Source organism: Xyrauchen texanus, chromosome 3 (assembly GCF_025860055.1).
Source record: "Xyrauchen texanus isolate HMW12.3.18 chromosome 3, RBS_HiC_50CHRs, whole genome shotgun sequence".
NCBI classification, from domain to species: domain Eukaryota; kingdom Metazoa; phylum Chordata; class Actinopteri; order Cypriniformes; family Catostomidae; genus Xyrauchen; species Xyrauchen texanus.
In genome coordinates this window covers 9,839,489-9,854,194 of record NC_068278.1, presented here as the reverse complement: position 1 = coordinate 9,854,194, position 14,706 = coordinate 9,839,489, and the positions used below count along the sequence as shown (strand labels likewise).

General features: G+C 38.6%; 1 protein-coding gene across 1 annotated transcript in view; it reads right to left on the bottom strand.

The window, feature by feature from the left end:
- Window positions 1–830: 830 nt before the first annotated feature.
- LOC127623917 (integrin alpha-X-like) overlaps window positions 831–14,706 on the bottom strand; it is a 52,293-nt gene continuing 38,417 nt past the window's right edge. The window contains exons 18-30 of the mRNA XM_052098504.1: window positions 14,401–14,529; window positions 12,015–12,088; window positions 11,784–11,916; window positions 10,713–10,811; window positions 10,379–10,458; window positions 10,159–10,245; window positions 9,969–10,029; window positions 9,666–9,758; window positions 7,966–8,034; window positions 7,451–7,558; window positions 7,227–7,325; window positions 1,997–2,107; window positions 831–1,876 (exon numbers count right to left, since the gene is read on the bottom strand). Coding sequence (XP_051954464.1) covers window positions 1,691–1,876; window positions 1,997–2,107; window positions 7,227–7,325; window positions 7,451–7,558; window positions 7,966–8,034; window positions 9,666–9,758; window positions 9,969–10,029; window positions 10,159–10,245; window positions 10,379–10,458; window positions 10,713–10,811; window positions 11,784–11,916; window positions 12,015–12,088; window positions 14,401–14,529 — 1,329 coding nt within the window. The 3' untranslated portion in view covers window positions 831–1,690. The remainder of the gene's footprint in view (window positions 1,877–1,996; window positions 2,108–7,226; window positions 7,326–7,450; window positions 7,559–7,965; window positions 8,035–9,665; window positions 9,759–9,968; window positions 10,030–10,158; window positions 10,246–10,378; window positions 10,459–10,712; window positions 10,812–11,783; window positions 11,917–12,014; window positions 12,089–14,400; window positions 14,530–14,706) is intronic.

The following is a 14,706-nucleotide window of genomic DNA, read 5'->3' as shown; positions in this document are numbered from 1 at the left end:
TGAATTTTGCAAAAATACAAAACAAAAGAAATCAATCAGTCCAAATTATTTTGTGGAAATTTACATGATGCCACAAATGCTGTTAATGGGGCTTACGTTTTTTTTTTTAACTCCTACCATTCGTTTAATATACAGTATGTTACATACATCTTGTTTGCCTTTGAAATTTTAATTCTAATTGCATCATTCTCATTTTCAGGTGCATGACAGAATCATGCAGAATGTCAAGGCACTTAAATCCAGCTCTAGCAAAGAGCTCTTCAAAAACGTGAGCGAAGTCTCCACGTCTTTGGTTGAAAATGGTGGGGTTGTTGCCCCTCATCCTCTCGGCTTTTAAATACGCAGACACGAATGAAGACACAAAACTAGCCTTTCAACAGCAACACAACAATGCAAGCTTATACGGTGAATGTGTTGTGCAAAATCAATTTCCTGTCAAAATGATAACCCATTGGACCCTGATACGATTCCATGTACTGAAAGAACCTTTTTCTGTTCATCTGTTCAGTGCCTCATTAGAAATGCTAAAATAGAGATTGATTGGATGATGAAAAGGGGTCACTGTATGACCAGTGGTTGGAAGAAATGGGTTCATCTGTTACAGATCAGCTGTGTCAGACACTTGCTAATTCTGCAATAGTTATATGCCTTAAAGTTGCCTAAATGTAATGTTATCCTTGCATGTAATTCATTATTTGCTATGGTATTAACTTTCCAACAGTTTGTAAATGTTTATTTATATTTGTCATTGGGCAGCCAGATATTCACAGGTATCTCTGCTTCGTATAACCTCTCCATATTACCTCCTCTTATTTCACTGGATCTGCACACATTCCTGTCATTTAATCCCCATATATTCCAAGACAATGTCATGATTTAATGTTTATTCTGCAGTATATGTGTTTGATTAGTTGACATCCTGTATCCTGCTGTGTGTCATGACAGGCTATACTCCATCTAAAGCTATTTTAAACTGTGTTTGGCTAATTCTTTAAAAACATATGTACTTTAAAGACGATCAGCAGTTACAGAAATACTCATTATTAACCAAATTATCTAATACCAACAATCATGCCACAGTCGAAAGCACTGAGAGTCAAATTTTTCCCCATTCTGATGGTTGATGTGAACATTAACTGAAGCTCCTGACCTGTATCTGCATGATTTTATGCATTGCACTGCTGCCACACGATTGGCTGATTAGATAATCACATGAATAAGTAGGTTTACAGGTGTTCCTAATAAAGTGCCTGGTGAGTTTATGTTAAAAGTCATGTTTTATGGTCGTAAATTAGTTTGTCCATAACTATCTTTAGCCCTCTGATTATAAGGATTAAACAGATAAGAAACACCCCCGCTTATCATTGAGTTCAATATAGTGTTTAACTGCCCCATCCTTTAATAACAGTCTCTTTGCAATGCTACACACAGGAACATCTCAAGGTTTGGTCAAATTTCACACATTTTAATCATATCGTTAGTTCTTCTGATATTTATCAATAATAGTATATATCAGGCTTTCTCTTTATTGCCTCACTGTGACTGAAACAGGTTTCACTGTTCAACAGGTTTTCAGACATTTTCTTCCAGGGCTTTTTCCAGACTGTTGGAACTCTTTCTGAACAAGGAAAGCAGGTAATAATGGTTCTTCCTCAGTCTTCTATGGAATAAGCAGTCCGGTTAGCTTGTACTACAGTACTGGCTTCTCCACAGTGATTTGTTCAGCTCCTCCATTAGTTGTAGCACTCGCACCAGCAGACTCAGCTGGGACTTGTGTTGTAGTTTGGTCTCCGTTGACTGTATTAAGTTCATGCTCGCCACCAGATGTCATCACAGGGTTGACATCATCAGGCAAAGACCTTTTGAAGAAACCCCTCTAATGCAAAATCCAGCAGGGACAATGAAAAACCGAATCAATTAGAAAACAAGAGTGGCAGAACGAAAAGAGATCTACAGACATTTCCAATTGTGTAAATGATGTTTTTTGATCACTGACCTTGTAGAGCATCACAAAGATGATCGCCAAAGCGATGAGTCCAAAGATGACAGACAGTGAGGCGATGAGTACTGCCAGGGCCTGAGATGGGACTTCCAACTCGGTGACAATCTTAAGAATAGAGAGAAATATAAATGATGAAAGCTGAGACCTTCTAAACATTCTCACCATTTCTTTCTTTGCAGTTGAAAACTTCCGAATGAAGCAGTCTCTTCTCTTGAGACCTTAAAGCATTTGTAAAAATCACTAAGTTCAATGGGTGTTATTAGGCATGACGTGTCAGAAATTAACTTTTTTCTAAAAGAAATAGTTCACTCAAAAATAAGTCTGTCATCATTTAAGGTGCCAATTTACTTATAGCGAAATCAAAGGCCGACTGGTTGTGACATAATTTCGGTTATAATTATTAGCATAATTATTTAGCGGTTAGAGATTTTTTTTGGTATTAGACCTCCTTTGTTCTGGCTTTCTTGTGTGGACGTGTTTTAAAAATGTAAATTGGTATAATTCGTTGACTGCCACGTAAAGTATGATTAGGGCTGCCCCGACCAAAGATTTTCTTAGTCGACTAGTAGTCGTTAATTTAAGCAATTAGTTGACTAGTCGTCACTCGTTTATGATATTAATTTAATTACTTAAATATATTTTACCGTAGGTAATCACGGCAGTGCTGATTTAGGGCCATATAGCATGACTGCGATTGTGATATTGCTTGTATACAACAGTTCAATGAACAAGTCCATTTTAAAAAATTAGGAGAAACCAAGTGCAATCATAAAAACGCATTTGTGCATGGAAATACTTTCTTACGTGACGGATCAGAATCTGCCGTTACTGGTTCAAAACAAATGATGCGTCCAAACCTTTATTAGTAATTCAAAAATGTCACTTCAGAAATAGTATCACGGCTTGTGCTGTTTCTAACAAGTCATTGGATAAACAAAGATAGACGGATGGATGTGTGTGTGTGTGTGTGTGCAGAGAGAGAGAGAGAGAGAGAGAGAGCGAGCGAGCATGTAAGATCACCTGTTGCCACACCCAACCAGAGATCCTGTCAGCTTTCTGAAGGTCAGCTTTCTCAGTGGAAAATAGACATCCAAGCGGGGGTATTCCTCCCTATTTCGCGGTAGCTGGTGTGCAAAAGTCATTCACTATAGAAACAGCGATGTCCTCCGCCATTTTAAACAGTATGTATCCAATGTGGAAACTCAGATAAAAGGTAAGCACCTTGAGTTTTGTAAAAAAATCAGTTGTGTCTCTCAGCTGTGATGAGCCTTAATCCTGAAGTTGTCCGTTTAAAGCCATTTCCTAGCTTTGCTAATGTATTAGTAATACCAGCAATCACGGAGCGCTGTTCTATGTAAACAATGACTAACAGATTCACTTTACATCACCAACTGGATCATATTACACACAAAAATTATCTTTTGCCACCACTTGCTGGCTAACATATGTCATTTCAAAAATAAAGACAGTAACTCCTAACAGATCTGCACTGCTCTTACACTTTAGTTTAGAACGGCATGAACACAAGCTGAGTGATACACACACAGTGAAGCATCATAGTGACCATCAGTGCTCATGGAATGTCTCTCGTCCAATCAGATTTGACGACCGGAACTAACTGTGGTATGTATATCTATATATATTATAAATAAAAACAATTATAAATGTAAACTCAGCACTTGTAAAATTAATATTTTAAAGGCTCATTATTTCGGTTTAGTATTTTTCTGTAATGTAGAACAATGTAAGCAATGTTACTTATAACATTTTTTCTCAGTACCCACTACCCACACCAAGGACTGAATGAGCCAATGACGGCTCTGTAACACCCAGTCTGTAAAGTCTGACAAAAGAATGAGGCAAAGCCCAATTGTAGCCGTACAAATGTTCTGGACTGAAATGCACTTTAGCCATACCTCTGGTAGAATGAGATCTCAAGCCCTCCGGAGGTTACAACCCTAGACTATTACAACTTAATATAAAAGCTTCCACTACCCAATGAGACACTGTCCAGATATAGGTCTGCTTTTATGAGAATCAGCCCAAGAAACAACAAGCTGATTACTCTTCATCAATGCCTTAATTCTCTCCACGTACAAATATAGAGTATGAACTGGACACAGACAATTAAGCCTCTCATCCTCCGACGAGGAAAACGGTGATGGGGAAAGACAGCAAGTCCACCAGCTTGCAGCTGAGCGCAGAGTTGTTCATCTTAGGCACAAGGGCTGGGCTTGTTTCACAGGAGTGATGTACCAACAAAGCATGGAGTTCATTAAGTTGCTTCGTGGTCGTCAGAGCCAGTTACAAAGCTGCCTTTTGCGAAAGGAGCGTCAATTCCATACATTCAACTGGCTAAACGGTAGGCTGTGAAAGCACGTTCAGAATCACGGACAGATCCCATGACGGAACTAGCGGTTTAGAGACCCTGTTCAAAAGCTGAGTGCCCCTCATAAACCTGCAAACAAGTGGGAGCTGACCTATTGCACTCAAGTCAATTCCCACTTGTCAGGCCGATATGGCAGTGAGATTACTTCATTCAAAAGTTCCAGAAGAAAACACACAATTGTCTGTCACCGAACATAAAAATGGAATAATTTGTCTGAGTGCACGCCACTGCTAAAACACACACCATTTCCGATCGTACACGGACCATTGAGGTAGCCCTTGTGCTCTGAATCATTTCAATCACCGTTTTGGGTAAACACTCAAATGAGACTCAAATTTAGCCTCTCACAGGTCAAGCCCAAATAGCTATTCGGTCTGGGTCAGGGTGAAATTTGTACCCCTGTGCTTGCAACAGCAAGTCCCTGCGTTGCAGGTGGGGCCAAGGCTGGCCGTACAAGAGTTGTATTATTTCTGCTAATATGACTGAGTGACCGTATTCTCTTACTCTTCATAGAGTTGGAATGAATAAACTCAGTGAGGGAAATGCGTCTCTCGCCATGCAATGCAAAGAGACCTATGGCAACTCGCCCGTATCTTTCCCACAGCTGACTCTCCACGTGAGGGTGAAGCTTCCACTCTCCATAAAGAGGATTCCCCCTGGACAGGAGATCCGCCCCCATATTCATCACTCCTGGAACGTGCGTCGCCCAAAATGAGAGAAAACACGCACCACTCCACACAATCAGCTTTTGTGCCAACCAGTGAAGTCGCTGTGAACATGTGTCCCCTTGTCTGTTATTGTATGCCACTGCTGTCGTATTGTCCTATCTGACTAGGAAATAGTGGCTTTGAAGGTGCAAAGTGCTTCAGAGCTAGAAACACTGTCAGTAACTCCAGAAAGTTCATGTGATGATGATAGCTTCCAATAATTTTCACGGGGAAGAAAATGAGAATGAAGAGACTTGTGGTGGTGCCTTATATAGGGAGGTGGGGCTCCCTTATCACTGCTGTGATTGGTCTGTCAGCTGACAGATGTGGTGTCATTGCTTCCAGTGTCGGATACGCCTGAGGAGAATTCCCATATTGAGATACCAAACGAATGTTAGAAAGAGAACCAGTGCATATTATGGTTGTGTATAGAGAGTCAGCATTAGCGCCATGAATGCAGAATGTAAACATAACAAATTACACATTATCTAGTGAATATATCTTACTTCAAATCATCATCAAGTTTCTTTTACTGATCTCCTGTGGATTCTACTCATAGAATGAGGCATGAAGTAATGGATAACACATTTATATGTCACATTGGTTAATGTTTTATATATTTAAAACCACCATTAAACGCTAGCACCAGCAGCATATGCGGTGTCTGAATGTTCGCATACAGTGTACTGCTGCTCGACCGGTTTCAAACTTTTTTCTAGCTCTGAGTAAAGAGAAACTTCACCGAATCTTGTTTTTTTATTAATACAATGGAAAAAGAAAGGTGACTCATTCTGGTGGCTGTCATTCTGAAAGGTGAAACATCTCGTTTTGTGTCCCACAGAAGAAAAAGAGTCATACGGGTTTGGAATAGGGATGTGCGAGAGTAGTTGACTAAATGGTTCTGATGCTGCTAGTCAACACTGGAATAACTAGTCTGTAAATACTTTTCCACATTAAAATGTTCAGTCAACAAATTTACATTTGGCTTTATATTTTAACAAAGGCTGCACTTAAATTACTGTCAGTTAATGTTACACATTTTAAATATAATTAATAATACTAATATTATTTTCAAAAAGAGGTTATCTGGAGCACATGTATACAACGTTTTATTTCACCTCAGGCTGCGAGTGCTTCTTCTCTCACTCGCTCGTATGAATGTAACACATCATAAGAAAGTGTTTCACCGCTGTTCAAACGCACTTTGGATCGCATCATTTATAAGTATAAATGTTTTCCATCTGAAAGGACTAAATATTAAATGAAACAAATGACTATAAAATGCAAAGTAATCTTTTCAGTAATCAAAATACTTTTTGAATGTAACTGTATTCTAATTACCAATGTGGAATACAGTTACTTATATTTTGTATTTTAAATACGTAACCCCGTTACATGTATTCCGTTACTCCCCAACCCTGTATAGGATTATAACAACACAGGGGTGAGGAAACAATGACTGAATTTTCTTTTTGGGTGAACTAATCCTTTAAAGCAGATCAAAGTTCTTTTGTAAGTTCTGATGTAAGTCTACAGGATTTTCTGATTTGTGATCTTCCGCAGTGTGAAAATCAGTTCGAAAAGACATAGCACACTATTCTAGAACATTCTGAAGCTCTGTGCCAAGTTTAGTGGATGTAGCTTGAAAGCTTTAGGATGAGTTCAAGTTCAAACATTTTGGCCTTCATTTAGGGATTTTGAAAAAAATACCTAAACAAAGTTTGTAGATAAACAGTTGTCAAGCCAACATAACTCCATTGTCAAAGCCCATGATTAGATATTAGGAAATATACCAAATGTCAGATAACAGATTAAAAACAGAGGACTGTTCAATAAATAATAAAAATGTGCTCATAATATTAATCACAATAAACAATTCTATTCTTTTTTTTAATATATAATATAGCACATTGCACGTGGTTTCTGATTGCCAGTTGCAAACTGCTGTTTTAATATACTGAAGAATTCAACAGATGTGTTGTCACAGGTGTGTGTGTGTGTGTGTGTGTGTGTGTGTGTATGAGCTATTTTACAACAGATTCAAACATGGCTCATCCAATCAGATTTTAGAGCTCGAACTAAGTTTTAAAATTGATGTTAGAGGATGATGTAGTTGTTGTTTTCTTACAGAGAGCTGGTGAGAGTCATCGGGGGGATACTGGATGAACTGCTCATTGTCAAATGAGAGAAATCCCCAACTCATGATGCTAACCTGCCAACCCGTCACCTGAAAATAACACGACAGATATATAGTAAACGAAAAGCCAACGACAACTGCTTTCATATGACTATATAAAGCAGCTGTTTTAGAGAACTTACAGTATGTGAAATAAGTTAGAACTAATATTTTACCTGCTTGCCTGAACTGATATTCCCAGTAAACACAAAGCTGATTGGTGTATCACGAGTCAACAGATGAATGGTGCAACCGATCACATTACATGAAGATACATTACAATGCTGCCAGACAAAAAGGAGCAAGACACACGTTACCAAAGTAAGAAAACTCTTGACAGTCAATATGTGAGGTTAAAGGGATAGGTTCAGTCAAATATGAAAATCACAATTCTGCTTGACATGCCATTTTTGAAAGTTCTTGAATCTTAATATGATTATCGGTCAATAACAACTTGACAGTCTGTTACTCGCACAAAGCTATCATATGACTTCAGAAGACAGGAATATAGCACACAAGTCAAATAAAACTACTTTTATGGAAATGTTATGGTGTTTATGCTAATTTTGTAGCTTGATAGTGTCACTTTCATTGTGTGGAAAAGAGCAACCAGGACATTCTTCAAAACAAAACTGCTAAAATGTTCTTTTGTGTTCCACAGAAGAAAGTAAGTTATGAAAGACAAGCTTACCGGTATCATATTGGAGCTTTTAACATTTTTGGGGAGACCTAGCTTTTCACAGTTTGCACCAGTTCCATTCTGGATCATAAACACACATCACACACACAAAAGGGAAAAGAGGAAATGAGAGTTTGCAGTGTTTTAGCACATTACGTTTATGTCCTACTTCTGCTCTACACTAAAAACGTCATTAGATGTTTTAAGAAAGACTTTCACAAACACAAGGATTGAGGATGTTATCATGCAGTCGTGCTACTTTTAATGTTTTTAAATGTGTCCTGACCCCTGATACTGTCAGATCTCATGTGATGTGATTGCCTGTGACTGGTCATGGGTAAGGGTCACTTTGAGGGTAAAGGTCAGTTCGATCAAGTTTAACCAAGTTTGTTAGGGTTAACTTGGTGTATAGGAATTAAGGGAAAGGAGGAGGTGAAAACTGGCTTGACGATATAAACAACATTTAATTAAATAAAAAGACACACACACAAACACACATGAGGCAGCTGCCCATAAATGCGCTCACGCTCGCGCTCTCTCTCTCTCTCTCTCTCTCTCTCTCTCTCTCTCTCTCTCTCTCTCTCTCTCACACACCACCGTCCGCAGTCGTGTAGAATCACAACCCGGCTCCACCCTCTCACACGCCCTGTCAACCTTGGTTAGCCAGATAAGTTTCAGGATAACTTGGCATTAATGTGGGTATCTACTGGAATTAGGGCTGTCAATTTAACACGTAAATTAAATTGGATTTTTAAGAAAAAAATTATGCATTAAATCAATTGTGCAATAAATCAGCAGGGGGCAGTAAGCACAACTCCAGCTGAACAGACAACAACCATAGCTACTAACAGCAGATAATACAAGATGAGAATGCGTTTTTGCTTTCAAATGCAGCTGGACGGACCGGTAACTCCGAATGCAGAGTCTCGAGACGTGTTTTAAGTTTAAGTTTTAAACTATGCTTAACTTGGCACAGCGACACAACCAAAATGAGATGCTCCAAAATCATCTAAATACTGATGCATCCTTAGAAAGGCCTTATAATATTTTTTGGGATTTGAGCCAAAAGTTGTTATCTGGCCTTTGCTGCATATCGTAGCGCCATTTTGTGTACTGTTCTGCATAACGTGGTGGCTCATATTAGCTTATTAGGCCCGTTTCGCAGCAGACCCACCGGCCTGCTTGGTTCGCCCGATGGCCAGTCCGCCCCTGATCGGCCCCAGAGTGCATCAGCCCACAGGGAAAATGCCAGGTATGCCAGATTACAAGTCCTGCCCTGTTTATAATTGTAGTCAGTTGACAGACCTAACTGGAATAATTAGCGTACAGCTGATAAATACCTCTTGCTGTTCTGACAACATTGCTGAATATCCTTTACCCTTGCTTGGAAGAGCAGCAAATCCCTTGTTCACCCAAAAATGTTTCACTATACCCAAGTAGGCAACATTTGAAAAATGGGACCCAACTTAACCTCCTGAGACCCCGCGTGCACATGCGTGGACATTACTTTACTTAGTCCTGCTGTCCACATATGTGGTGTAAACAATTATTTTTTTTTTTGCATGTTTATTAGGTGCCACTGGTTACAAATCAAAAAGGGGAATGGAAAATGCACACAGCAGTCACGCTCGGGTCTCAGGATGTTAAAAGTGCTTCCACAACATTCCTTGTCATTCCAATATCTACTCCCATTTGTACATGTCACAACTCACGATTTCAGATGTCCATGAGAACCCCAACCCCATCTCCTCCGGCAACACGAAGGAAATATTCACAGGTACAGACAATTGTCCATTGTTCTCAACCTAGTTTTATTATTTAGGTAGGGAACAGAGAGAAAACTGTTAGTTGTGAGAAAAATCGAATAATAATATGAGTATAAATTTAAAGTGAACTTATGAATATGAATGAATTGTGCTTAAGAAGACCAGAAAGAGTCTCAGAGGGGTCAATTTTAATTTCATGTTGACTTGAAAAGAGCACTATATGTGGATTAGGGACACCAAGTCCTTTACCATATAGACATGTTCAAGCTGTGTGCTGTGAGGATATCTCATAAATCGTGTTGAGCCTCCACTGAAATATAAACAAGCAACATGCCCACTGAATCCACACACAAGCAATAATTTCCTTATCAACATATTACAATTACCCAAATACAGTAACGTAAACAATCTGAAGTGAAAAAAGAAACTCGCCACGTACTCTCTCACCACAACATTAATAGGAAGTTTGATGACCACGAATGTAGTTGCAAGATTGTCTTGCATTGTGTCATTGTTCTCATTTTTACTGTAATGGGAAGAAAGATCTTAGTTTAGCTCTAAGAAATAAGGGCAAAAAACAACTTTGTGATTTGTGTATTTCTTTAGGTAGTGAAGTGTACAGAATGGTTTGGGTTTAAACTCAAGTGTTGGGGACTTACCTTTTGACTAATGCATTCACAACCAAGCGTTGGTTTACAGCTACAGGTGTAGATACTGTGAATGACATCAATAATGTGGTCTTGGGGGAAAAAAAGACAAGATATATTATTTAATTAAATAAAAAAACATTTATAGCTGTTTGCATCAGAAAACTGCACTGAACAGTGCAACATACATACATACATTTAACACTTGGGGTTAGAGGTTTGTTGAAACTTTAGCAACACCCATTTATCAGACATAGCAATTTACAGTGAGAAACAGTCCAGCACATTGTAAAGAAAGGCTTTGTGAGGTCAGTGTTGATGAAAGTTGTTCTGGTGGTTTACTAACCTTCGCTCTCTGGCGGAAAATCCTTGCAAGCCGGCATGTCGTGCGTGTGAGGTTTGAGAGCTCAGTCTGATTGGACACACACAGCACCTGTCCACTAGACTACAGCATGAGAAAGAACAAGACTTCAAGATTTTCCTGGAAATGATGTTGTTATAAGTACAGCAGGACAGGTTCTTAAAGGGATAGTTCACCAAAAAAGGAAAATTCTCTCATTTCCATCCCAGATGTGTATGACTGTTTTCTTCTGCTGAACACAAACAAATATTTTTTGAAGGATATTTCAGCTCTGTACGTTCTTAAAGTGCTAGTGAATGGTGACCAAAATGTTTAAGTGCCAAAAAGCACATAAAGGCTACAAAAAAGTAATCCATATGACTCCATTTGTTAAATTCATAAATTCTGAAGCAATATGATAGGTGTGAGTGAGAAACAGGTCAGTAATTAAGTCCTTTTTTACTATAAATTTTCCTTCCAGCCCAGTAGGTGACGATATGTAGAAAGAATGCAAATCGCCAAAAACAAAAGAAGAATGTGAAAGTGGAGATTTATAGTACAAAAAAGACTTAAGTATCTGTTTCTCACCCACACATATTATATCGCTTCTGAAGACATACATTTATCATCTGGAGTCTTATGGATTACTTTTATGCTGCATTTGTGTGCTTTTTGGATTTCCAAAGTTTTGGCCACCATTGACTTGCATTGTGTGGACCAAATGAGCAGAGAAATTCTTCTCAAAATCTTCGTTTGCAAGTCATACACATCTGGGATGGCATGAGGGTGAGTACATGATGTGAGAATTAAAATTTTTGGGTGAACTATAACTATAAGTGTAACCTGAAAGTGAAAGCAAAGCTGCAACAAGCTATTATAAACTTAACCTTGGTGAATGTGTTTAAAATGTCTTAAATGAAGGTCAAATAACATGCTCAAAGGTACTACATTATGGACAAATTGTTGGCTTGCATGCAGGTCCACTGGACTCTTTAATCTGAAGAGTGTGTTTTAAGACACATGCTATTTTGTATCATTATTATTAACTGTGATAAATTGTTTTAGGGATGTTCTGACCGCTTTGACACGGGTAAAGGACAGTATGGTGGGATGCTGAAGGAATAGTTCAGTGTCTGTGGAATCTTCTCCATTATTGGTCACCTCCACTGAGAGATTAACAGGGTAACCTGCAGTGCTCACCACTGTATCACTGAAAAAGAGATATTAAAATTATAACACAGATGTGGTTTGATTCATTACAAGGCATATAGAGCATGAGCCAAAAGTGAACCAAAATTGAACACAAACCTCACAAAAGAGAGAGAAACATTTAAGTCCGATACACACACATGATCTTCCCCACACACCTTCTCCAAAAGCACCTGAAAAACACAAATCACCAAAAAACAGAAGACCTCTCGTGAATGTGCTTAGGGGGGCTTTTTGAAATAGATTTTTAGGAAAAAAGACTTAATCCTTGTGGGACCATTGGGACATTTTTGTCTTTTTCACTTTTGTTTTTTTTTTTCGATCATTTTGGCTGTGTTAATGCCAACGGCATACATTTTGGGTAAAAAAAAAAAAAGGGTGTGTATTTTGGGGGAATTTTGATATTTCAACCTTGAATTAATAAATCTATAACACACTGTGTTCACAAAATAGATACACTCAGAAACTTATGGACAAAAATTTCCCCATTGAAATCCGTTAAAACGGCAATATTTGATCCCAGTGCCATTAAAGCATAAAAACATGAATTCTATGATATTATGCATTCACTCCGGTGCCCTGGCTTCAAAATTTACATTTTGTCATATTTTCCACCAGATTTTGCCATTTTTCTCATGTTTAGACTATGGAGCAAATACATGCTTTTTTTCCTATTTTCTGCTTGCTGTATTATAGAGCACTGCAGGCCAACTGAATACATGATGCAGCTAAAATTGTGTGGGTGTGTTGGTATCGATGTCAGAGTGTGTTTTGTATTTGTGTATTGAGAAATTTGTGTGTAAAAAACAATATTTGGTAGTTATGATCAGCACTGATGTTGGTTAAAAAATCTAAGTTCAGTGAAAGTATAAAATAATATTAAAATATATTATTTTTATGGCAGTTTTTTGACACAGACATTTTTGTCCTATAAGAAAATCAGTGCGATGGACTGGCGACCTGTCCAGGGTGTCCCCTGCCTTTCGCCCAATGTTAGCTGGGATAGGCTCCAGCCCCCCGCGACCCTGTACACAGGATAAGCGGTTGACGATGGATGGATGGATGGATGGATGGATGGATGGATGGAAGAAAATCAGTGTCCATCTGATTTTGTCCATCAAAATCAGTGTTGTTGCTAATCATTGCCCTATCCCAGACTGTGAAAAAAATCCCCTTAGCATTTAGTAAATGGAAAATAATGAATAACTTTTTTTTTTTTTTCATGAAAAGCAACAGTGGCATTATATAAACAAACGGGCATTTAAAGTCTAGGCCTTCACTGTGATTCATGCCATTAAGAAAACACAGTTTCACAATGAATAAGACACATTTACATTTACATTTACATTTATGCATTTGGCAGACGCTTTTATCCAAAGCGACTTACAGTGCACTTATTACAGGAACAATCCCCCTGGAGCATCCTGGAGTTAAGTGCCTTGCTCAAGGACACAATGGTGGTGGCTGTGGGGCTAGAACCAGCATCCTTCTGATCACCATATTACCAGTTATGTGCTTAGACCACTACACCACCACCACTCCAGTCACCCTGTTCATGCGCTGATTCGGATTCAGGCATGTGATTTGTGAAACAGTGGTCACGCTTCGCTTGTAAGCATCAAGGAATAATTTCTGATTGGATAAACTTTTCTTTTTTCTCTATATGTTTGTAGATTAATTAAGAGTGGATAGCAATTAAAAATACATAGGCAAAAGGGAGATTGAGAATGAAAGGATGAAAAATATTTGTTTATTTGTTATGTTAGGCCAGCAGAGAAGGCTTTGCTGACCCTGAGAAATCGCCACTGTTTTATACTACCTTTATGTGCTTTTTTGAGCTTCAAAGTTTTGGACACTGTTAACATGCATTGTAAGGACCTTCAGAGCTGAAATATTCTTCTACAAATCTTCACTTGGGAAGAAAGAACGTCCTACACATTTGGGATGGCATTCCATTTTTGGGTGAACTATACCTTTAAGGCTTTTCGATTTAACACGTTAATTCAGTGTGATTATTTATATAAACAAAATCTCAGTGAACCATCCCGAAGGGAAATTCTGTATAAAGGGGGCAGTCAGTCAGCCTCAGCCATAGTCAACAAACACCACTTACAGAGAGCAAACAGCACAAAAAGAGTCACTGCAGGATGTGGTTTTTAATGCGTTTTCAGTTATTTGATTGGGTCTTGACAGAGAAGATCTGCTTATACTGTAGCTGCACAGCAAAAAACAAAGACTTGCTATTAACAGCATATGCAGAAATGCTGTGTCAAGTGTGCAATCCATGCTAAGACAATTTGACATACAAAAAATCTCAGTGAAGCAGATCTAGATGAGGAGGGTTTCAGTGAGAAACCACACTGCAGTGAGAATGAGAAGTACCAGCAAATGAGGAAATCAAGACCATTTAATATTGTGCAAATCTGTCTGTCTGTCTATATTCACACATATCTGCATGCACACACGCGCGCACACACACACTTACCATCCCTGTGAATGTAGGGTGGCAGTCAGGGCTCAGCACTGGTCTCAGGTCTCTTGTTCCTGGAATCAATTGTCCTGTTACATTCATCCGTATTGAGAGAGGAACCTCATGGTAGTCTGATATACACTCCTGTTTTGAAAACATACACAATTCAGTTAGACAGAGGACATATAAAAGCATGCATAATTTAAGTGGCACAGCTCTACTTGTTGAGGCTTTGTTAAAGTAGAGCTTAATACTTTGCAGTCATTTTCAGTGTTTTTTCTTTTCTTTTTCCAATCCATAGTATACAATGGTATCCAATGA